This window comes from Zootermopsis nevadensis, unplaced genomic scaffold, assembly GCF_977971745.1.
Source record: "Zootermopsis nevadensis isolate Lab colony 2312 unplaced genomic scaffold, Znev_1.0 Znev_ptg000005l, whole genome shotgun sequence".
In the NCBI taxonomy this organism is placed as follows: Eukaryota; Metazoa; Arthropoda; class Insecta; order Blattodea; family Termopsidae; genus Zootermopsis; species Zootermopsis nevadensis.
This window is the reverse complement of record NW_028259137.1, coordinates 291,856-316,526: the sequence shown is the minus strand read 5'-3', so window position 1 is coordinate 316,526 and position 24,671 is coordinate 291,856. Positions and strand designations below refer to the sequence as shown.

Below are 24,671 nucleotides of genomic sequence, written 5' to 3'. Positions count from 1 at the left end.
AGGTTGTTAGCCTTGCGACTAACCCCTAACCTGGAGGACCAAGGTACCTGTCTTAGTCTGACCTCTCCCCCTCGACCAATCTGGCTAGGAAGGCCCTACCAGTAGCTATGCTACCGCCAGCTAGTCAGTTTTAATATGTGAATCCTAATGAAGTAGCGTACATCTACTGAGTTACTTATCTGGTATCAACATTTTACAGATATTACCAAGTTTCAGAGAGTATACACAAAAGAAAAATGGCACACATGTCATATTAACAAACATAACATGGCAATAATTTTGGAATCTTTGATAAGATTCACATTATTTTACCCTCAAACCTTAGACCTATAAGAACAAATCTGGAGAAAATCTGCCTTACTGCTCTTGGAATCAAATTTCATGGTACATTTTGGATCAAAACTCACCACAAAATTTAGTGCTTTCTGTACGCTAGAAACAAATTGACATTTATGTTATCGCATATCTCAGAAATGTTAACAAATGCAAGTATTAAACTCTCTACAATTTACCACCCGAAGGCAGGCACTGGTGTGTATTAATATTAAAGTTGCAGCTGACGGCACTACTCAGATAAATGGGGCAAAATAAGATGCAATCTCATTATGTTGCAAAAATTTCTTCTTTCATACCCATTTGCTCATAGACATGTCATTTATACCAAAGATATGTTGACATATGACAAAAATATACTCAAAATTCAGCACTACATTCATTCTCTACTCTGAAATAACCCGTCTCTAAATATATCTATAAGAATGTGTGCATCCTAACCTGAAGCACACGTAGGTTCCTGTCCAAGTACCTTTGCATTTGTGGTTAGTACATGATCAATAACAACACTACTTATATGTTCGTTCCCAATTCAGGATAATAATTCTGGTAGCATTTTATATGTTTGACCTATCTTGATGCTTGGAGCATTACATTATCTTCAATCCAGAAGGAATCTTCTTTCTGAGGTGAAAACAAAAACAGAAAGTGGTCAATGAGGCTGAATAAATTTTTCACAGAACATTCTTGTTTTTCTTAAACAACAAACCATCATAATCATAGGCAATATATGTCTGTGCTGTTTAACTTCTCACACCTGTTATTTGGTGTTATAAACGATGTGGACAAAACAGAAACAGCTGTAGTGACCTCTCTGGAGTCTAATGGGTTAAAAACATGGTATGTTTGAGTTCCTGGTATTGCAAGTGCATAACTTTGTACAGTTATTAATACATTACAAATAATTTCTTAAAGTTTTCTGGTCATAATATATTATAATGGGTAGTATAATGTATTAACAGAATTTAATGGGTGGATTTATTTGTATTTTATGTAAACCCTTATACTATGTGATTTCTTTACAACTGTACAAATTGCACTTGTATTATTCAGACTTATAACACATCCTACTACCATCCAACTACCTTAGAGATCCATGCAATTAAATAAAAATGTACCCATGTCATCTAATGATGTGTATGTTGCTGATGCAGTAATTTAACAGTTTATGAGATATTTGAAGTTGATGACTTGTAGATCTGCATTTGCAGCTAGCATTTACAATTCTCAAGGCTTGATGCAGAAAAGTATAACTTAAAAAAAGGAAAATTTTCAATGAGCCTCGGAACTATTGTCATCGAGTTAGTCTGTCATTATGTACTGTTTGTACTATTGTCATATCACCAACAAGTTCAATTAGAAGTAATACTTTCAGTGTCTATGCACCATACATACAATTCTCATTCTAAGTGTTGTACACATACTTATCGTTTCATAAACTCATGTCCTGTTTAACAATACACATATACAAGAATATACTGCAAACTTTACTGAAATACTTGGGTGTCTTTCTTTGAATTATACAGACTTTTTTGAGGTTATGCAACACATTTTTTTTTTTGACTGTATCCACTCAGTTTTGCAGATGGTGTCAATTATTGTTATTAATTGTGTACATCATACATAAAATGTTTAATTAGATCCAAGGCAAACAGACAGTTCAAAGTCCAAAAACAATGTTTTATACCAATCAATACCCCGATACGAGTTCTTACACGCTGGCGACATCTGTCGGATATAGCGAATACTTCGTTACTAAAACTCGTCGCACAATGATACAAGTATAGACTAGTGATGAGTTAAACTGCTCTTCTGTGAACACAGGTTTGACTGAGAGTGTGATTGAGAGTGAGCAATCACAGTGATCTTACGCAGTGAAACAATGATCGAGATGCGAGCATGCTTTCAGCATTCTGTCATGGCTGTGATTTAGCTCATCGCTGTTGACTGTGGTGGTACACAGTGATGCTACTGCGAATATGATTGGCTGTCTGTTGCTGCTCTGTTTACGTGTGATTACAGTACAGCTGATGTTATGAATACTAAAATTATAGAAATTAACATGTCGAAAATTCAGAATGTGTAAGTTATATTTGAAATAATGGTTATTGAAAAAGTAAAATAAAATTACTTTATTACAAGAATATTGTATTTAATACTTTGTATCTAAAATTAAAGTTTACAGTTAGGTTAGGTGTACGCCTAACTTTATTTAAACTAATATTCTTTTCAAAGTATAACATTTCCTATACAATATTGTATGTTGCAAGCAATCAGCCATTTTGGAAACTGAACACAAGGTAAATACATTAGCATAAATACATTTTAAGGCACCAGAAACCAATATTTTAATTACCCCCCCCCATATATATATACACACACACACACACACACACATATACATATATGTGTGTGTGTGTTAATGACTGTGCATGGAAGAAAATAACAGAATTAACTAACATTTCCCACGTTACAATTCAAAAACACAAGCATTTTTGCTTTCTTACTGCTCAGTCTGTTCCGACGCTCGGTAATCAGCATCCCTGCTTTTGAAAAAACTCTTTCACAAGGCACCGAGCTGCCTAATGCACAAAATATTTCACGGACAACCATGCTGAGGTGTGGATAATTGAATTGATGCACTTTCCACCATTGCAAAGGATCTTCGTTCCTTGGAAGAAAAGCTTCTTCAAGGTAACGATTTACCTCTACAATGGCTCTTGATGTTGCTGTACCTATTGTTGGTGGATTTCTTGCAACTGATACGTCAATATAATTCTACACGCACAATTCATCTGCATCTGTAGTGACCATTGGTGAATGTGGTGTGGTATCAACATTATGGTTGACTTTTGATGCAACCAGTGCAATCACTTTCTGCTTGGCATTTTCTGAAATTTGTTTATCAGAGAATGCCAGCATCTTAAAGCGAGGATCAATAAATGTGCAGACCATCAATGTTGTGCTTTGTTCCAGGCTTCCAAAGCATTCTTGTATTGATCTAAGGTAGCACTCTATCACTTGCTGCACCTCCTTGCAAAATTATTTTTTCAGCAGAATGTTGCAAACATTCTTCAGGCCAATTGCAAGTGGGATGATTAGAGATGCTGTGGCGTACTTTTCTCCACTCATTGTTTTTGTGACTGGCTGGAATGGTTTGAGGACTTGTATCAATTCCCGGATTATCTTCCAGTCTTCAAAAGACAAAACGGGAAGATCTTTATCAATTAATGCTATTGTAGCTTTAAGTGATTCCTCCAGTAGTGCAAATCGTTCTAACATGTCATAAGTCGAGTTCCAAAGAGTTGGTACATCGAGAATCAACTTGAGTGCTTGCCTGCCAGTGTTATTTTGTTGGTAAGTTATGAGTTTCTCATTAGCATTAGTACTCCTCTTGAAATGAGAAACTGTTGTTCTTACTTTTTAAATGATTCTTTGGACATTAGGAATTTGCAGTCCTTCTTTCACTATTAAGTTAATAGTATGTGGGAAACATCCCAAATGCTTCCATTTTAAATACTGTGTTATAGCAGAATTAATATTTGAAGCATTGTCAGATACAGTCAGAACAATTTTCTCATTAATTAACCATTCATGAGCAATTTTCTTTAACTCATTTGCCAAATTTTCACTTGTGTGCTGACCATGCATCTCAGCACACTGTAGAAGTACTGATATGAGATTAAAATTCTCATCAATAAAATGAGCTGTGACTGCTATGAAGCTCTGTCTATGCATAGAAGTCCAGCAATCAGTGGTTAGACACACCTTTTTTGCTTTGCTGACCAAGCCTTTTGTACGAATTTTACATTCTTAAAACATGGCTGGTATTATTGTTCTGGAAACTGCATGTCTGGTTGGTAACCGATATGCTGAATTCAAAGCAGCCACAAATCCTCTGAACCCTATATCTTCCACTATTTTAAATGGTTGATAATCTTTAATGAACATCATCATTAGTTTGTCATCAGTTTTCTTTGCAGCACTTGCTGACAACTTTTTAGGGACATGGAATGAAGTAATTGTGCTTTGGCGGAGAGATTTTGATGTTTGGAAGCTAGGCCTATTACTTGCAGGTCTGTCAGAAGTATTTGGCTGGCTTGAAGCTGACACAGATTCTGAACTCGATATCTGAATATTAGGCACATCAGAAGGCTGAATAGGAGACATAGAAGAGGGGTCATCAGAGTCTTCTAAGGAGGGATCCTAAAAGAGGAAAAAACTTTGCTGTAAAAATTTTACAATTTTAATGTTTAGTTTCTATTGTCATATTAAATTTTATTTATGTTTAACTTTTTTTTCAAAAATTTACTTCTACGTAGTTTAAAATTTTCCCCTAGAAATACGTATAAACCAGTTTTTACTGTACCTATATATTGCTTAGAATGTTGCTAGTAGTATAATCTATAATTATTCTATTTTATAACTTACCTCAGTGATGGTTGCTATTGGTGTTGTATGTGCCATGGCATTGAGGGATACTGTTGGATGCCTTGACATCATGTGTCTTCTCAAATTTGTTGTAGTAGTGCTGTACGATAACTTCTGCTTACAAATATTGCAGGTGGCATATTGACTATTTTCGAGAGGAGTGAAAAAATTCCATATACCACTTGTCAGAAGTCTATTATGGCTTGCTTTAGATGCAGACATTGCTACAACCAACCTCTTTCACAGCACACCCTGAAATGCCTTTATGCATATTCATTGTCTACTAAACGTGGAAAATTTCGCCGGGAAATTCAACGTGTGAGTACAAAATTAGCACATGTACAATTTTTTCTATATTTTTAATTATTGGGCTGTAATATATAATATCCCTCTGATCACAATGTAAAAAAGAAAAAAACCCACACTTACTGTAATAGGGTATAAATAGCTTACTTTGTAGGAAAATACTATATTTTTTATAAATTCAATCCGAAATAAAGAATATTATTATAATTGGATTCTGTAGTTATGTTAATTTTGTATTGATTAGGTATCGTAATTTAATTGGTTTTTATTCGCGCGCACTTTCTGATTGGTTGAGCAATGAGAATCGAAATTGCGCAATGAACGAAAGAACTAGTAACCGGAAGTTCTATTCTCTCTGAGTACTCAAGAGGTGATGAGCAGATGGATGACGTCCAAACGGATGTCGTCCAAAGAGGTACTACATTCACGGTCGCGTCACGCCAGTCGCGGTTTGTTGTCCCTCTGTGAAGTGAGTGGTGTTTGCGATGGACGAAGAATTGGTACTAGCTACGGCAGTATGCCTGTATATTAAAAGGAGAAAACCAAAACGAAAGTGGTCAAAGCAATGGCTCGTAAATAGAACCAATTTAAGTCACGCCAATTTAATTAGTGAACTGAGTTTGGAGCCGTCAGACTGGAGAAACTATTTACGAATGGATGAGTGTGCTTATTTCCGCTTATTGGGGCTAGTCACGCCTATGATACAAAAACAGGACACGAATATGAGACAATGCATCAGTCCTCATGAAAGATTGTCAGCGACTTTGAGATTTTTGGCTTCAGGCATGAACTATGAAGAACTGAAGTATGTGACAGCTACTTCTCCACAACGTTTAGGAGTAATTATCCCCGAGACTTGCAGGGCAATACTGCAGTGTTTGAAAGGATACCTTAAGGTAAGGTCAGGATTATTACTATATTTGTTAAAATTTAATTAGTTTCTAAATGTAATTAGTATTTTACATTTAATTAGTTTCAATTAGTTCGTGAATCACATGACTGATGATTCCACTTAAGAGGCGAAACATGTCTCATAATATATTTTAACTTATTTGTAAAATAAATGCGAGTGCTGAATGGCGTTTTTTACATATTGTAATGTATCTCTTTAATCTAGACACTCAGTACAAGCATAAAAAATGTATATTCAAAAAATACAAAAGTACAGTACAGAATACAGAATATAAAACAGAATATGAAATATGAAAAAAAGAAACACTTTAATAGTCAATGATACAGAAAATACCATATGCCAAAAACTCATTACACATTTGGATAGTCCTTACTAACTGCATCCATGAAAGCTAACATCACAGGATTTTCATTTGTGCGTGCAGTTCCTTGGTAGTGATTGTGATCCCTGATGACATGTTGAGTTTTTCCATCTCTCCATAAAAAAGTACATCACTGATCAGTTTTTGGCTTATAGGTACCATTGCTCGCGGCATTGATCTTAATTTTTCAGCAACATAGTCTCCAAAAGAGTCGTACGGTTGTGTAATTGGCTGCTGTGAATCATTGCAACGTTCATCCATCCTTTTGGCAATTTTCTCTAAAACCTGGTCCGCTTTAGATTTCGGCCTTTTGAAGCCACTTGTTGAGGGTCGCGAGGGAACACTGGATGATGTGCTTTGGCTGTCATCTGTATCTGCAGGATTCTCTTCGAAATTCTGAAAATAAACTTTTATGTTTCAGATGCCAGAGAGTGAAGGCGAATGGAGTACAATCGCAAGGGGTTTTGAAGAAAAATGGCAGTTTCCTCATTGTCTGGGAGCGATCGATGGCAAGCATATTAGGATTACACCACCACCTGGAAGTGGTTCTTATTTTTGGAATTACAAACACTTTCACAGTACTATATTGATGGCATGTGCGAATGCTAATTATGAATTCATTTGGTGTGAAACGGGCACGAACGGGAGAATATCGGATGGTGGTGCTATAAGGAGCACATCTTTTCTTGAAAAACTAAACAACCATGAACTAAAGATTCCGAGGCAAGAGACATGCAGTGGAAGTTTAATTGAGCTGCCCTATGTTTTTGTAGGCGATGAAGCGTTTGCTCTGAGAGCTGATTTTCTGAAACCATATAGCCAAAAAACATTAAACAGAGAACGGCAAATTTTCAATTATCGTTTGTCTAGGGCAAGGAGGATTGTGGAAAGTGTTTTCGGCATAATGTCAAGTCGGTTTAGGGTCTTTAACACAAACATAAATCTAAAATTGGAGAGGATAGATCTTATAGTGCTAACATGTTGTGTTTTACACAATTTCCTTCGCAAAGAAAGCTCCAGATATTTTGAGGAAGAAAGCGATGATTGCACTGACATGGAGTCAACATTAACACCGCTGCAAAACACACCCACTGGAAACGCTACTAATGCAGCAAAATTAGTAAGGGAAATGTTTTGCGAGTATTTCAATGGTGAGGGGGCAGTATATTGACAAGAAAAAATCTTTGAGTAGTTATGAAACCATGTGTAAAGTAACGTGATGACTCAATAATAATCATCAAAATATTTGAACAATATTAGCTCTGAGAAAAGTGATGTTTTGTTTCCCTTTGTGCTTTGTGTACTGATAAAGCAAGTATGTTTATTTGGAATAAATAAGTTACTTTAGATCTTATTATTATTATTACTTACCTCAATCTCATAGCCAAAAGGCATGCCGTCTAAAATTGAATCAACCGACTGGCTCCTTCTTGGTATGTCCTGGTCCTCCAAAAACAGCATATGGTCATAGTACCATAATTTAGGTACATGGACCTCATATTGTCCTCAACCAGATTTTTGTGAGGCTTTGACCTGAGAAATTATGAGATCTAATCAGTCATTTTCATCATTGTTAATAAATCATATGAAACTCAAGTTGTATAAGCAACTAAAAGTAACAAGAATATTTTATTTCTCTTCAAAATTACCATACTTTGTGGAAATAATATTAATATTATAGTATTCCTTTAGCCTTACCTTATTATGCTCCTTTCTGAAGTAACTTCTAAGTGAATTTTTTTTTTTCACGGTTTCTTTGTTGGCGGCAGGATCTTTCGTTTTAAATAAAATCGCCAATTCTTCCATTGCAAAGCTTCGTTTAGCTTTATCGTGATAGTCATCACTACTTACCTGCCACAAACATGGCAACTCTCTATATTTATCAATCACATCAATAACAAAATCACGCCCCGACATTATGCAAGTTTCAACTTGACTGGACGAAGGCTCGTGGCAGACTGGCATGAGAATGGACCACGTTTCCGCCACTCATGAACCGATTTGGAGTGGCTCGATCGCCGATTCCCCCATTCACAATACGATGGCGCGATGGAGTGATGGAGCGATCGGATGGATTATGGCTCGACAGAATATCCAAACGAGCCCACCACGCCACGCCAATGGACTTCAGTTTCCGCATTCACGGTACAATTTTGGAGCGACACCGCGCCATTTGGACGAATGAAGCGATCGTGAATGGCGGCCTTTAGATTGTAAATCACAGCGTAGTCACAGTCTAATGTTTTAATAGACCATCTAAATATATCCGCCCTGATGACGGAGGCAGTATGACCTCTGAAACGTTGGTTAACATCGACCAGACTACACAGCGCAACAACCCAAAAGACAGAAATCTTCATACTCACCGTTGTGAAAACCTCAAATCTTACACAGGAATCTTCATACTCCCTGCTGTGTAAACCTCAAATCTTACATACCCCCCTATGTTTTAAGTTCTTATATAGCTATCGCTGTGATCACATCACACTGGCGTACTGTGCCACACAAAACTGGGACGACGACAGTCTCAAGAACTGGGACAAGGACTTCACGGAAGACAGACCTTCAGGTACGTGACCAAACATCTTATCATTTTGTGTTGCTTGCTGTTAACAAGGGGGATATTTGGCTCATAAAAGACAGGCAGTAAAATGTTTGATACTGGACAGTTTTGCTCCTGATGCCAAGACAACATATGCAATTGGTACATATCTGAGCTAATAGATTTTATCATCTATTTATATCTTAATTTGTGGTTTATATAAAGGAAGTGTCAGATGCTCATACAATGTAGCATAGATGACAATATTTATATTCCTGCTTTTAAGTTCATGAACATGCTATTTCTTGCATGGAAATTTTAGAATGCCGTCTTCTGACAAAGTGTCAACAAACTGTGAAAGTGTGGAAGAATGGAGTAATGTTTTCATATTTCTTATCTTTAATTTCTAATGCATTAATCTGTTACGAGAATAATGGTTAATTGCAAATGTCTGTAAACAAACTGCTAAGGAAAATATTGTTGAATGAAGATTTCAGTTGACAATTATTACACTATAGCACCAAATTTCGCTGGTTATGTGCAGCTCATGTTACTCTTACGATTATAAAAGGAAGGAAGATGGGCATTTCAATAATATATACACACAAGGCATGCATGTACTGTGTTTGAAAGAATATTTATTGTAACTGGCCACTTCATTGACGTGGGGGAGGTGGCATGGCAACATTACGATGGATTTTAGGGAAATATGTTTTGAGCCTCTGAGATGACTGGAAATGGCTGACCACAGCTTCCCATATGCAGGTGTTGTTATTACTCTTGATTAATCTTCCAACTGTAGGCTGCAACTTATAGTGGCAACGATATCAAATATTTTCCAAGTGAGCACAATACTTTTTATTTAAGAATGATCATAATCTCCTGCAGTGGAGAACATGACCACATTATGCTACTGAAAATGTTATTATTGGATGGTACCACACCAACGACCATGAAGTTGTAAACCCAGCGTCCCTGAATTAGAAAATGAATATACACACTAAATATTATTGACCAGACTGCACTATAAACAGCATTACGTATAGGAAGATAATATTAAAATCATCTCCTAACTGGTTCGAACACTCAGCAAGTACATGAATTATTGCTCCTGTCAGTATGAGACCTGAGTTCTGACCACTTACCTCACAATTACACTTTACATTCTGACAGCAGACCATGCTTGGCATTTAAGTTATAACTGAACCTATAATTAAGCCGTCCAAATACTAATTGCTGCACCGTATTTTATAAGTTCTTCATATGAATCTGTTATTGCACAAAAAATTGTGAATAAACACAAAACAGTCATATCTTATGTGTATTTGACATCTTGTCAATGCCTTGTTTCCTGAGACTAATGCCGGTCAATGTATAATTTTTAGAAACCATCAGAAATAAGAACTATCATTAGTACTATCCGAGCAGTTCTTAGGAAGTGGAAATGCCAATATATACGGCACAATATAGACTAGTATTATAAACTTCAATTTAAATTACAGGCTGATTTTAGAGACAACTAAACTTCAGATCACTTATTTAAACAATTGCCTACTACACAAGTCCCACAGACTTTAATTTAATACATCAGGAAGGTCACCACCATCTGTGGTAACATTCCTCTTCAATTATGATGGACGGTCCATTCAATGGGCAAATTATAATATGTGGCGTACTACGGAAATTATTTAAATCATGCTGTATGGGTAGGATGCCTTAGAACATGCCTGTAATTTTAATACATTGTTACAGCCAACAATTCACGGCCTTACGCAACAGAACTGAGAGACTTCGAACCACTGAGACTTCTAGGGGAAGGAGGTAGGTATAAATTTCCGTTAGCACTTGCCAAATTAGTCGTGCCTATCTCTGCTGATAAATATAGGCCTGATTATCTGTAATCCTCTAGATAAATGGGCAAAATAGTAGAAGTAGTACTAGCTACAGCAGTAGAACAGTAGCACCAACAGCTGATCTGGAAGCATGAAATGTGTCACTGCAAAACATAATAGATTTAAGCCTGTGTTGTAGCTGTTACTGTATGCAGACATGTGATTATGATCAATAGATATATCTAACCACAACCTTCACAAACCCTGAATCAAATCTTTATTAATAATGTTTGAGCAAAATGAAGCATCCGAAATATTTTCTTGCTTCAAGACGTCATGGTGTGGTTGAGAACAGTTGGAAACAACTCAAAATTCTTTTATGCTTAAATTAAACCAAAAACACATTTTGCCAACAATATCATTCTGTTTCTCATTGCTGACTATTTTCTTGAATGTTATCTGGAAAAAGTTGACTGACAAATGGTAACCATTATTAACCATTGTGTCTTTATCTTGGTACAGATAAAGACCCACAAATTCATAATGTTAGCACTAAATGCACACAATTACACTAATGTTTGATATTACACAAAACGTTTATAAACAATAATGATCTTTATAAATGGACAGTCTACAAATACCTGAGACCACTATTTAGCAGAAAGCAACAAGAATCATAACCTTGTACTGTTACAGGTTTTAGAAAGGTGTATAAGGCGTGGAAGAACTGCGGCATGGATAACAACACGACATATGCGATGAAAATCATGGACATCCCCGTTGAAGGCGACCGAGAAAAATACCAATCGGAGTGCTACATCCACCAACTCTGCTCCCAATTTCTATTCTTGGTAGCACTCTGTTACGCATTCAACACAAAGTCAAAGATGTGTCTCGCACTTGGTGAGTACATGAAAAACAATTCCTGATTCCAGGATGGTTGAGAAGCAAATTGAACAATTTAACAACAGAAGTGTCAGTGCGTAGTAGTGCCAAGTAATACTGTAAAATTTACATAGTTGCAGAGGTACATCACCCTGATAACACAAAGAATAAGAACCAGGTTCAAACTTAAATTCCTAGCATTCCATGTTTTCAGAATATGTGTACTCTGCTGGAATCAAAACCATCAAAAGTCTGTCAATTAGTGTCAAAAGTATTATGGATAAGGACAAATTTGCTGTACTTAGGCCTATAAATCATCATTAGCTTAGGCCTATCTTCTGCATAACAGTGCTTTTAGTGCAACATCTTAAAATTGTTATTAAACCTCTATCTTCCATGAAACCTAATTGATATTTTAATTTGTACACATCTATCTGTATGTCCCCTATTCCACATCCTGTAGTTAGTCTAATTTGTGAATCCAATGAAAGTTTACTGATATATGTACAGTCTATCTGAGTGAAGAACTAGCTTGACCTTCATACACAAGTGCCCATCTGCAGAGATGCGCATCCCTCATTAAACACACAAGAGAAATCAACAGCTGACTCTCATTAGTTTTCAGCATTTCACCTCATTTTTATAGATTCTGCATTTCTTAGTTTCTCTTTTTAATTCAATGATCACTGCCAGTACCTGCAACAGAGGGAGTGTTCTTCGTATCGTTTAATATTTTTAGGACCACATTCAGGATGCCTTCAAGTTTGAGATAGTTATTACTTTAGACAGACAATATGTATGATATGGCAAATCTTCCTGCTGAGCAAGGTGGTCTGGTGTACTGAGTGTACATCAGTTTGAATGATTCAGTCAACACATGTTGCGTGCTGTGGTGTTAACACACTGTCCTATCACTCATGTTTTGTGTGAGGAATCATGTTTACTCAGAATTTATAACTGTTTATAGTAGCCTATAGTGTACATAGCAGTAAAATAAGTTTCAATAACAACTGAAACGTTTTAGAATGGGTAGCACAAGGAGTAACCTTCATGTGGACCTTAGGAAGAAGGGCCAGCGTATTATTTATTTGCTTCTCAAACATCGAGTGCAGTGTCCTGCATGGGCTGTGGGTTTTGTCTCACAAAGAGATGTACAACGGGACCGTCTACAGATTGTGCTCTATCCCCACTGACGAACAAATCTGCTGCTTCTTTGTAAACAATCTTTCAGTTTCCAGTCTTCTGCAGAGGATCAAATTGCAGTAACACAGTTGTCAAATTCAACAGATAACGCAGTAGTATTCACTGACCCCTAGTATCATGAAGTGTCCTTACAGTAACAATAATGCATTATTATTTTTCCAGACTATTATCCTGGTGGAGACTTGTACCATTTGCTGCGTTACTGGTGCAAGTTTACAGAGACTGCAGCAAGACTGTACCTAGCAGAGATAGTCCTGGCTGTAGAATACCTGCATCAGGTAGGCAGACTTCACTTCATTTGTCCGCATTAAACTACTTAAGTGAATGTGAGGCTATAACTTTTATATTCTATTCAATGTCATTTTTATTTTCTGTGGTAAACAACAATAACAGTATATATGACTTCTTAGTTAAAGCGATATAAGGCAGAAATGCAAAATAGTAGTACTGCCACATTAAAAAGCAGCATACCTTTCAGATCGGTGTCATACACCGTGACTTGAAACCAGAAAATATACTGATTGATGCACGCAGCCACATCGCAGTCTGTGATTATGGGCTGTGTAAAATCTTCAACTGCCACACAAAGGTAAAGTTAAATCCACCTTATCTTTTGTTGGGTTTACTTACAGGGTCACATAGGCTACATGGACCACACTCTGTCTGGCACTACTCCTTGTTTAAGACTGCATAGTTTACAGGAGGACAAAATCTTTATGTAGCGATCCTTAATTGAAAAAGTGTAAACAAATGTCACAAGGTCTTTCAATTAGAGGGGATGAACTCAGAACTAATACTTATAGCTCTATTAGAGTGTCATAAATTATTGCTGTTATGCAATTCATACACCATTAACATGCTGTTTACTATAACAGATATGAAATATATTAGATAAATAAGCCTGGTTCTTACTTTGCGGAAACTACATCAGTTAACAAGTGGTTTAAAGAAAGGGCAACACTGGATGCTAAGGAGGATAGAGCAAGGGGCTAGTCCAACTAACTAAATGACTAGATGGCTTACGGAACGCGAAGGTTCATCGCCGAATTAACCAAAGCCCTTCGCCGGACACTGTTCTGGGGAAACAAAATCCAGTCTCCTTCAACTCCTATCTCCCAAAGATCCTGCCTGAGATTATCCTCCCATGTATGTCTAGGTATCCTTAGTGGACCTTCCTCTCAGGCTTCCCAATCAATAACCAATGAACACCATTTGCCCCATCAATGCGTGCCACATTCCCCACCCATCTCATTCTTCTTGAATTAATCACCCTGAAGAGATTGGGGGGAAAACAAATTATTAAGCTCACCATTATGCAGTTTTCTCCATGCCCCTTCATCTTCTCTCCTAGGCCCGAATATCCTCCTCAACACCCTATTCTCAAACATCTGCAATCTGTGTTCCTCCCTCAGAGTGAGATACCATGTTTCGCACCCATACAAAACAGGAAAAATTATTGTATTGTATGTTTTTAAACTTTAGGTTTTTATATATCAGACTGCAAGACAAAACACTGTGAACTGAAAAGGAGCAAGTATTTCCAGTATTTGGTCTCCTTCTAACTTCCTAATGAGTATCATTTTGATCTGTTCCCAAGTATTTGAACTGCCACACTTACAAGGGATCTATTAGCCACCCTAAGATAATCCTGTCTGCTGATGAGATACTAACATATACTTAGTTTTTTGTGAATTTACTTCTAGCCCCACCTTTCTACTAGCCTCTGGTAAAACTTCTGTGTTCCCCTTTATTGTATTTATATCGTCACCCAATAAATTAATATCATCAGCATATGCAATTAGCTGAAGTGACCCATTCAATTGCAACCCCTCCTGCCTATCTTGGACTTTCCTGATGGCATATTCTAGTGCAAAGTTAAAGCGCAATGGAGACAAGGCATCTCCTTGTTTCAGACCATTCTTGGTGGAAAATGACTCTGACAAATATTTAACTATACGAATTTTACTACAGGTTTCATTTAAGCACATTTTCATTAGACTCACTAGCGTCTTTGTAATACCAAATTCAATTTGAATATTGTATACCAGAGTCATAGAAAATTTCGTTCAAACTGGGGTTAGTTTAGATTTTTTAGCATTAATGAAAAAAATATGTGTTAGAACCTTGCATACCGTGCAGTGTATCCAAATATACAAAATATGTGGTTTCTTACAGTTTACCAAGTATTGTTATGATAGGGAGCTTGTGGAGTTAACTTACAATGGGCTGGACATCTAGGGAGAGAGGAAATGCCGCAAAATATAGATTGGAGAAACTCCTGCACGTTGCTAACTTGGAAAAGAGGGGAGCAGATGGGAATACAGTGTTAAGAGGGATCTTAGAGAAATAGGTTGTGAGGGCAGCAGATGATGGAATTGACTGATTTTAACGCCAAGTAGTGAATTCTCAGAGCTTTGTTCCAGTTACCAAACAGTTAATTTCTAGTTGCTTCCTGTCTGATATCTCTTTTACGGTTATTTAAAATGCTTTTTCCTTCATCAGGAGAAACATGCAGAATCCGTGTGTGGGACAGCCTACTACATGGCCCCAGAAATGCTGCAAGGCAATGGATACAGCTTTGTGAGTATCTCATACCCTGATAGTGCAAGAATAATGAGCTCATTGTAAGTTTAATGTAAACTATTAAGGCAAGGCAATTCTGAGGATTTGGAGCCACAATTGGAATCTTCATGGAGCTCGCAATGACACATGCATAATCAAAGTAATCAGTATACAGCACGAGACATAGAAGCATTCTACCAAATTTGGCGAACTCACAACAATTTGATAGGTATGAAGGAAATGTAAAATAATCTTATGCACTTCCACAACCAAACTGTATAAAAATGCTCCTGTTAGCTTTACCAAGTCTGTCCACAGGCGATAGTTTGAGAATTGCTTAACATATAATGAGTATTTAAACAATGCTTAACCAGATTTCTGTCTTCTGGGTTATTGCGCTGTGTAGTCTGGTCGATGTTAACCAACGTTTCAGAGGTCATACTGCCTCCGTCATCAGGGCGATGAATATGCCAATAGGGTGTGAGGAGTTGGATTTTATAGGCAGGGAAGTGAAAGGTGTAGCCTGCCCCGAGCCAATGGGAGCAGGTATGGGAGTGGACCAATGGTAGCACGTGGGCGAGGGTGGGAGAGGGAGAGAAAGTAGAGAGAGAAAGTTGAGTGTAGTTGTATGGATAAAGGCCCTGAAAAGGGCCGAGTTAGTGGTCTGGTTGGTTCTGGCGGCGCACTCTTGCTCGTTCTCGGAGTCCTCGGAGTGTGTGGATCAGAGGCTTCCAGGACCGGCTCAGGTGAAGTCCATCTTCCCTGTTAAAGTTATCAGGATGAAGTTCGATCTCGATGGCTTCCCTGATTAACCGGTCCATGTAGCCGGTTTTTGAGGAGAGGATAGGCTACATGGACCGGTTAATCAGGGAAGCCTTCGAGATCGAACTTCATCCTGATAACTTTAACAGGGAAGATGGACTTCACCTGAGCCGGTCCTGGAAGCCTCTGATCCACACACTCCGAGGACTCCGAGAACGAGCAAGAGTGCGCCGCCAGAACCAACCAGACCACTAACTCGGCCCTTTTCAGGGCCTTTATCCATACAACTACACTCAACTTTCTCTCTCTACTTTCTCTCCCTCTCCCACCCTCGCCCACGTGCTACCATTGGTCCACTCCCATACCTGCTCCCATTGGCTCGGGGCAGGCTACACCTTTCACTTCCCTGCCTATAAAATCCAACTCCTCACACCCTATTGGCATATTCATCGCCCTGATGACGGAGGCAGTATGACCTCTGAAACGTTGGTTAACATCGACCAGACTACACAGCGCAATAACCCAGAAGACAGAAATCTTCATATTCACTGCTGTGAGAACCTCAAGTCTTACAATGCTTAACCAAATGATTTCCATGTTTCTCATTGCACATTCATAGGAAAATGTAAGAAAAGTCAGCAGTCTCCATGTCAATATGAATCAAACCTCTTCCTATATTAAACAGATAAATGAAGAAAGAGTACTAGCCATACACAAGAACGTTCAATATAAAACTGGAGACAAGAAATGAACAATGCAGATCCTTCCACAATTTTTTTCTTGATTCTGGAGACCCTAATGAAAATGTTTGACCGTGTGATGAAGTGAAAATGGCTGCAATTTGAACTGTTGCAGGAAGTCGACTGGTGGGGCGTGGGAGTTGTCACATATGAGATGTTGGCAGGCCACAGGCCCTTTGAATTTGATGCCAACAAAAGGGATTTGCAAACGCTCTACACATAAGTATTGGTGACCCAACGAACGTGTTCCCTGTGAACATCAGTCTCGTATCAACAGTTACATGCAGATACCTTTACATTACTGTCTATTTCAATGCCAGGAAAGCAGGTGCACATTTTAATCATATGAATAATCAGCCTTAGGCAAGGAAACAAAATGCAAGCACAAACATTATGAAAGCAAATTTGTGCAGGACATCAATAAAATGTAAGGGGTCTGTAAACTAAAGTATTGCAAAAGCTAAGAACTAACATATTTTGACAAGTACAATTTTCCTTGACTCTTGTATGACCTGCATCAGATTTCTCCATGCAAATTACACATAACTAAGCAGTTTACTGGAACTGCCACAGGCATTAGAAATACTAATTCTCATAGCATGTTTAATAAGAATGTTTTAAATGGCAAGTACAATGGGCCTGTCTTTCACAGTAAAATCCTACACGACAACGTAGACCAGGGGTGGCCAACCCAAATGATCTTTCGGGCCACTTTGGAAATGCATCATAACTCCGCGGGCCACATATAAAATTATATATCCCCATATTAGATTTAGATACACTATAGACATTTTTTTGGAGTGAAAAATTGAAACATAATGAGTTATTATTATTGTGTTTACTATTATTCTTACATGTAAACATAGATAATATAATAATAATGATACTAAGCGTACATTGTAAAGAAATATATAGCACTAAAAATTAAATATAAAAAATATATAAATATGAATGAAATAAAAATAATGAAATCATTAAAAAATATTTATTTTACTAGTGCGATATTTGTTTCTCCACTCTTTCACTTAGCTTTTGCAAATCGATCTCAATTTGGGTATTTGCACATCGTAATTGGTGTTGCAGGTTAGCGTCCGTTATGTTTGAGCGTGTTTTGTGTTTGGTCAATTTCATTTTCGAAAAAAACGATTTGCAGGTGTAAGTTGAACCAAAAGCGCTAACAACTTTTTGTGCCAGATTTCTGAAATTGGAAAATTTCTCTTTTGTGACGTAAGTGTTAAAAAAAATCTATTTTTGATTCTGATGTTTCAAAAATGTGTTTTAATTCAATATTGCACTGTAAGTCAACCAGTTCCATTTGGAGATATTCTGGGGCCGACTCGATTTTAACATGAAAGGGAGATGAATATATTTCAAAAATTTTGTTGTATTTGTCTAACTCTAAATTACTGAATCGGCTTTCAAAAGCAGCTGTAAGTTTTCTTATTTCTTTTGCATATTTGATGTACGAGGCGCGTCCTCAAAGTAAGTTTCCCTGGGGCCGTTTACAGAAACAAAACACAATTTCATGGAAATATTTATTGCAACAGATACAGCAAGTGTCCAGCTATTTTTCAACATATTCGCCACCAGAATTGAGACATTTGTCATACCGTGGGACCAACTTTTGAATACCTGTGTCGTAGAAGTCTGCCGCCTGGGGTTGGAACCACTGTGTGACAACCATCTCCGCCTCTCTGTCATTCTCAAAACGCTGACGCTGACCGGACAGGAATTTCTTGAGGTGTAGGAAAAGATGGAAATCACTGGGAGCAAGGTCCGGGCTGTAGGGTGAATGATTAAACACCTCCCAGCTGAACTCCTGCAGGAGACTTGCTGTCCGTCGAGCCGTGTGCGGCCTAGCGTTATCACTGACCGCATTTCACAGTCGGCGGGAGCTGGAATAAGAACCTCCATCTTCAACAGCTGCAACGATGCTAATGTGAGAACGCGGGAAGTTCCGTTAGTGCATGCGCCATGCTACGTCATTGCTCTATCACGTACGCACAGTCGCTTCGCGCAATATAAGGTTTGCTAGCTGTGGGACGAGTGGGAAACTTACTTTGAGGACGCGCCTCGTAATTGTTACATTTTGATTTCTTAAATTCTTTCAACAATGGAAAGTGGTGAGCGTTATTACTTTTCAGTTGCGATTCAAATAACAACAATTTCTTCTGAAATGCTTTGATGTGATTAAATGTATCGATTATAAGGTTATCTTTTCCTTGCAATGATATATTTAATTGATTAAGTTTTTCGACAATATCCACTAAAAAGCATAAATCCAATAACCACTCATCATTTCTTAATTCTGGTACAGGTCTTTGCTTGTCATTCATAAACAAGTCAATTTCTTCTCGTAACTCATAAAACTGCTGTAAACATCTTCCACGACTTAACCATCTGACTTGACTGAAGTATACAACGTCACCATATTCAGAATCTAATTCTTTCAGGAACTCCTTAAATTGTCGATGATGAAGTGCATGTGATCGAATGTAATTCACTGTTTTTATAACTACTTGCATAACATGATCCATCGATAATACTTGGGCACATAAATTTTGTTGATGAATCAAACAGGGGATTATAATTAAATCCTCTCTTTTGGAGCAATTACTAGTTTTGTTGTTGGATTCTATTTTATCGATTAGTAATTTTATAGCTCCCTTTTCTTTACCTATCATAGCAGGTGCTCCATCAGTTGATGTTCCAGAAAGTATTTCCAAATTCTAGTTGTTTTCGCATAAACAGTTTTCAACAGCATGGAAAATATCTTTTCCTGTTGTTGTACCTTTTAAACTTATCAAATTTAACATTTCTTCAGTTACTTGAAATGATTCATTTACTCCACGAAGGAACACTACAAGCTGAGCTGAGTCTGAAATGTCTGTGCTTTCGTCAAATGCCAAGGAAAAATATTTGAAATCTCGAATTCTGTCGCGCACTTTTAAGATAATTTCATTTGAAATGTCATTAATTCGACGACACTGTTTGCCGAGATAGGCTTAGGTTCGAAAACAGTTTACTTTTATCAGGCAAAATATCCTTCACAACAGCTTCCAAACATTCTTTCACAAATTCACCATCCGAAAATGTTTTAATTTTTTTTGCAATCACAAATGAAACAGAATAGCTTGCCTTAACAATATTGGAAGGTTGCTGTAATGCTGCACCAAACATTTTTTGTTGAGCCTTTAATTGCGACTTAAACTCCTTGAGCTTCGATTGTTTCACTTCTTTATCGAACTTCAAATAATCCTTATGTTTTGTTTCGTAATGCCTCTTAACATTATATTCCTTAAATACAGCAACGACCTCTCGGCAAATTAAACATAATAATTTTGTATTTTGAACTATGAAGAAGTACTTTTCTTCCCATTCATCGCTATACTTTCTATTTTCATCCACTATTCTTCTTTTCTTTGCAGTCATACTGAAAATAAGAGAGATATTAAATATATCTATTTTTAATTGTTAAATTAAAAGTCATTTTTAATTTAATATGAGTTATTACCTGGCTGTTGTTGTTTTAAATATGTTGTTGAAGTACAGGCATATTAAAATAATTATCCTGCAGTCACAGCACACAAAACGAAACCAAAAAGCAAATTTTCACTTGAAACTGAGAGTCTGCTCTGCTCTGCTATCAACAATCAACTGTGCGTATCTAGGTATGGTCACTGCGTCACTGAGGGCACTTAAGAGTGAAACATAGAACCTGTTGTAACATAGGTTCTCGTTCCACACATTAAGACTGAGCATGGACAATGTGAGGCACGTTCAAGTGTGTGGTCCGTGTAACTTGCAGCTGTGTCTTCAGGGGTAGGTTCTGGTCCCCCGCAGCGAGTCTAAGCAGACGTAATGAGGCGCCTTCAATTGTGCGTCTGACCCATGTAGCTTGCAGCTGGCCTTTAGGAGTGGTACATTTTTTGTTGCATTTGAGTAGAATGACATACCTCTTGACCTGACTGTTCACCCATCTCGTTTGATGTATATAAGCTTGTGACCCCAAGGCACAGCATCAGAAGGTGGTCAAGAAGTCATAACGTCAACTTCGTGTAACCTGCTGTTCATCTTTTCTGTACACCTTTGTTCTTGTCTTGAGTTTGAATAAAACTCTTCTTATTAGAAAATACGAACTGACTATCTTCTACAATTGGAATACCTAGTTATTTCAACTTATCCGCGAATCCTGAACAATCCCAAACGTATTACACAACATCCAAGGAAGCCGATTAACAACTTTACCTCAGGCACTTCCAAGAGTATTACACTGTTATATTAGATGTCCCAAGATGCACGCGCATCATGAGTTCGCAGAATATAGTTTAATTATTCTGCGAACTCATAACTGTAAACTCATGAATAAACAGGCAATATCTGTCATATATTCGCAAGAATATTATTTTAAAATCAAAGTTAATTTTTTCTCATAATTTCGACAGATAATTTTTGAATATATGGATGCACAAATAATGTATTTTTTTAATACATTGGTTTTCACTACTTTGGCCATTATAAAATAAATATATTTTGTAAAAGTGTGATGAATCTCGCGGGCCGGAAAAATGTTCAAGGCGGGCCACATGCGGGCCGCGGGTTGGCCACCCCTGCCGTAGACATTGCCACATTGTTGTCGCCAGATGTGGCAGACCTTGTCTGGAACCTCCTGCACAAGAAACCACATTGCAGACTTGGCGCACTGGACATCAAGTGGCATCCATTCTTTGATGTGAGTTCTTATCCCATTTCTGACATGGTATAATAAATAATACAGAATATACACATGTTTCTGTTCTGAACTGTGCTTTGTGCATGCAATGTACTGAGAAAATCAAGCACAGAGGCACAGCAGAGCAGTTCATGCCTTCTGACACTATTCTGGACAATTTCGTTGTTTGGAAAGTTCAGCATAATTTACATTCCCAGACAAATAAAAATAACTTATGTGATGGGCCTATCACCGTCAGTACATAAGCAGTAAGACCGCAGTAAAAGGTTTAGAAAGGTGACGCATAATATATTGCCAGAGCAGAATTTCAAAGGTGTCTCTCAGTACATGCCATACAATTGTCAACAATTTTCTTTGATCCTTGAAGGCAAGATTGGATGTCCCCAAAGTTCCTTGTAACTGCAGTCCAAAGTTTATATCCAAGCAGAAGACTGCAATTCAATCCCTTGTACTTCCTCCGTGATTGAAGGGTCTTTTACGTCGAAGCATTCTCCCTTCTACCTCCTTATACTTTAACTCTGCAATCAACAGTCTGGTCCATGTCACTAACATTTGTGCTTCATCCTACAGGGCATGATGGCGAAGAAATACCAGATGCCGCGCCCCCCACCATGACGACCAGTCGGCTCTATAGTGTCCAGTCAGATACGAGACAGTATCTTCAACCGGAGTGAAGACAATTACGAGGTAAGTAAAAGTACTTTGTGTGACATTTTAGAATGTGCTGCATAGCAACAGGGCTTATATTTGGTGTTTCTGTTACATTTGGAACAGGTGTTGGAAGCTGAAGGCCATGTTTCCATGAAAATGTTTTAGTAATTAAAAGTTTCTTTGGCTGTCCCCAGTCCTTTGCTAATACATAAGTTCCGCTACAACTGAATTTACTTATATGTGTCTCTGTAATTAATTTTGCAGGTATGCACATATGTTGCGCCCGTACTCATGCCCTATTAGACCCGTGATGGAGACGCCTGGTTGCAGCTCCCAAGATCAGTAATTTTTATAATCTAGTTTTTAATATTTTGACATTTGAACACACATTTTGTTAAATGTCATTCAGTTAACGTTTAAAGTTATTGTTCTTGAGTTCATGTTGTCATTATTACTATTATTATAAGCAATTTGATCACAGTCAGATGTTATTAGACCTACAACTTCATTGCCTTATGAGTTATTTCTGTCTCTCTCATTGTCATCCACCATCTAAGAACTATACAAACACTTTGTATTCCAAAAGGGACAAAGGGAATCCAGGTGTTTGCGCTAGGAGGTCCCTCACTCACGTAGCCTCTGATCTTACATCCCCCTCCCCTCAGCATGGCTTTCACCATTAGTTTGTTCCCGTTTCAGCTTGCCTTGGGAACATCCGGATGATGACCTGATAGACCCAGCCGCTTATGGAGGTTCGTCATCTTCGGGAAATTCCTCGCTAGTGGCACCCTCAGGAAATAAACAATGATGTTCCCAGCACAGATCCCTGAGTAACCATTTGCAACGAAAATTCTGTATATGGTAGCACCAGACTGCGCAGTGCCACATCCAACACGACAGCCATCTTCATGTTGCTATAGTTACAATATAGTTCAGTGCTGGAAACACAATTCTGTCAAGCATGATGTGAGCACAAGTTGTTAACATATCTGAATTAGTTAATTAGCTTGGCTTTAAAGAGACTCTGAGTTTTCAATTGTTAGAAATTGACGTGTAAGTTTCTAGCCAGCTGAGTTATGGGGAGGGAGGGCAAGCAGTAACATGTAAGGCATTTTGCTGCCTCCTTGACCTTTCCCCTCTTACTGTGACAGCTCATGCTTGCAGATATTTTGCATCCAGTACAGCTGTATTTTCAAGAATATTTAATTCAGCTAATTTCTTCTCTATGTTTTAATTAAATTTAAAATTAATGTTGAACACATGGGTTGCATGCAGAGGAGGATGTATGCAACCCACGAACTTAATTTTTCATGGCCTTGCTATAAAGGTAAAGATAAATTTCCCTGTCCCATTTCAGTATGATCACAGTTTGGCAACATGTTAAATAATTTATCACTTTGTAACGAGTAGGTGTTTTAAAATATGTGAGTTTATGGACTATCATGTGGTAGCTACAAACATAATTAATTCGTCTTACCAATCACGTTTCCACCGTGTGTGGGGGGGGATGCACATGAACACACACATAAATATACATATAAAATGTTAAAGCCATAAAATAATGCACAAAGTACAACCTGTGATTTGTGATTTTATGTCAGGCTACCAAATGAAACTTGCTTGATTTTGTAATACATTTTTGTTACTGATAAATGTAAAGCTTTTTACTCAAATGATATGTATATAGGATGTTAATTTTTATTGGTCATTTTGGAAACTGATCTAGAATTCAATGCTTAAGTTAGTTAAGTTAGCTTTAACTCTTTGCAGTAAAATAAACTACAATTTCAAGACAGTGTTTACAAGTAAGATTATTCCAAGTTAAATGATTCAGAAAGGATGAAAAGAACATAATATTAAACAATTACAATTGTCATTTGATAGGAAGAGAAACTTCACTTGGAGAAGATTAATACAGATGAGCTTTACTGAAATTTACTTCAGAAACTGAATTCATGTGTGTGAGATTTCAGTCACAAGTGCTTGCTGCCTCCATCTGGAGGTAGCAAGGACCTCTGAAACATCAGTAAAATTCTACCAAGACTGTACAGTGCTACAACCCATAATTAAAGCATCCTAATTTAGATCTACAATATTTAGATAGAGTTTAAGCATTAAGATGTCTAATCCATTCAAATATGAATCAGAGAATTATTTTCGTCATTTTATATAAAGGTCAAAATTTGGACTCATATAAAATGCATGTTCACAGATGTTGATGATGGCTCTTTCTCCTCTGAGGAAAAAACGTCATTACAATTTGAATGGAAAGGTAGATAACATGCATCATTCAACAAAGTGGATATGAATAATGAATAGGTCTTACCTTCACTGGAAGTTGAGAAAAATTTGTAAAATATAGAAGCAAAATCCAGCATGGGTGATTATTTCAGAAACTGTAATCACAAAATGGCGCTG

General features: G+C 37.5%; 2 protein-coding genes and 1 long non-coding RNA gene across 5 annotated transcripts; 1 reads left to right on the top strand and 2 right to left on the bottom strand.

Annotated features, from left to right (window-relative positions):
- Positions 1–6,152: 6,152 nt before the first annotated feature.
- On the bottom strand, positions 6,153–7,847 carry LOC147874766 (uncharacterized). Its single transcript, XM_087343234.1, has 2 exons — positions 7,716–7,847; positions 6,153–6,740 (listed from the first exon to the last, which is right to left on the bottom strand). The coding sequence occupies exons 1-2, from the start codon at positions 7,803–7,805 to the stop codon at positions 6,381–6,383; spliced, it is 450 nt and encodes a 149-aa protein (XP_087199360.1). The 5' UTR covers positions 7,806–7,847; the 3' UTR covers positions 6,153–6,380.
- Positions 7,848–11,452: 3,605 nt separating this feature from the next.
- LOC147874764 (RAC family serine/threonine-protein kinase homolog) lies at positions 11,453–24,475 on the top strand. 3 transcript variants are annotated; one of them, XR_015533711.1, is made up of 6 exons: positions 11,453–11,621; positions 12,969–13,084; positions 13,285–13,395; positions 15,309–15,386; positions 22,173–22,289; positions 22,518–24,475. XR_015533711.1 is itself a non-coding variant. In XM_087343233.1 (5 exons), exons 1-5 carry the CDS (start codon positions 11,453–11,455, stop codon positions 22,215–22,217), a joined length of 519 nt encoding a protein of 172 aa, XP_087199359.1. In that variant the 3' UTR covers positions 22,218–22,371. The 3 variants fall into 3 exon arrangements, 2 of the variants coding, with proteins under 2 accessions (XP_087199359.1, XP_087199358.1); XM_087343233.1 differs by lacking the exon at positions 22,518–24,475 and having other exon boundaries at positions 22,173–22,371; XM_087343232.1 differs by lacking the exons at positions 22,173–22,289; positions 22,518–24,475 and adding an exon at positions 16,986–17,549.
- Positions 17,842–22,180, bottom strand: LOC147874765 (uncharacterized). Its single transcript, XR_015533713.1, has 2 exons — positions 20,385–22,180; positions 17,842–20,303 (listed from the first exon to the last, which is right to left on the bottom strand). It is a non-coding gene; the product is annotated as an uncharacterized LOC147874765 (long non-coding RNA).
- Positions 24,476–24,671: the final 196 nt, after the last annotated feature.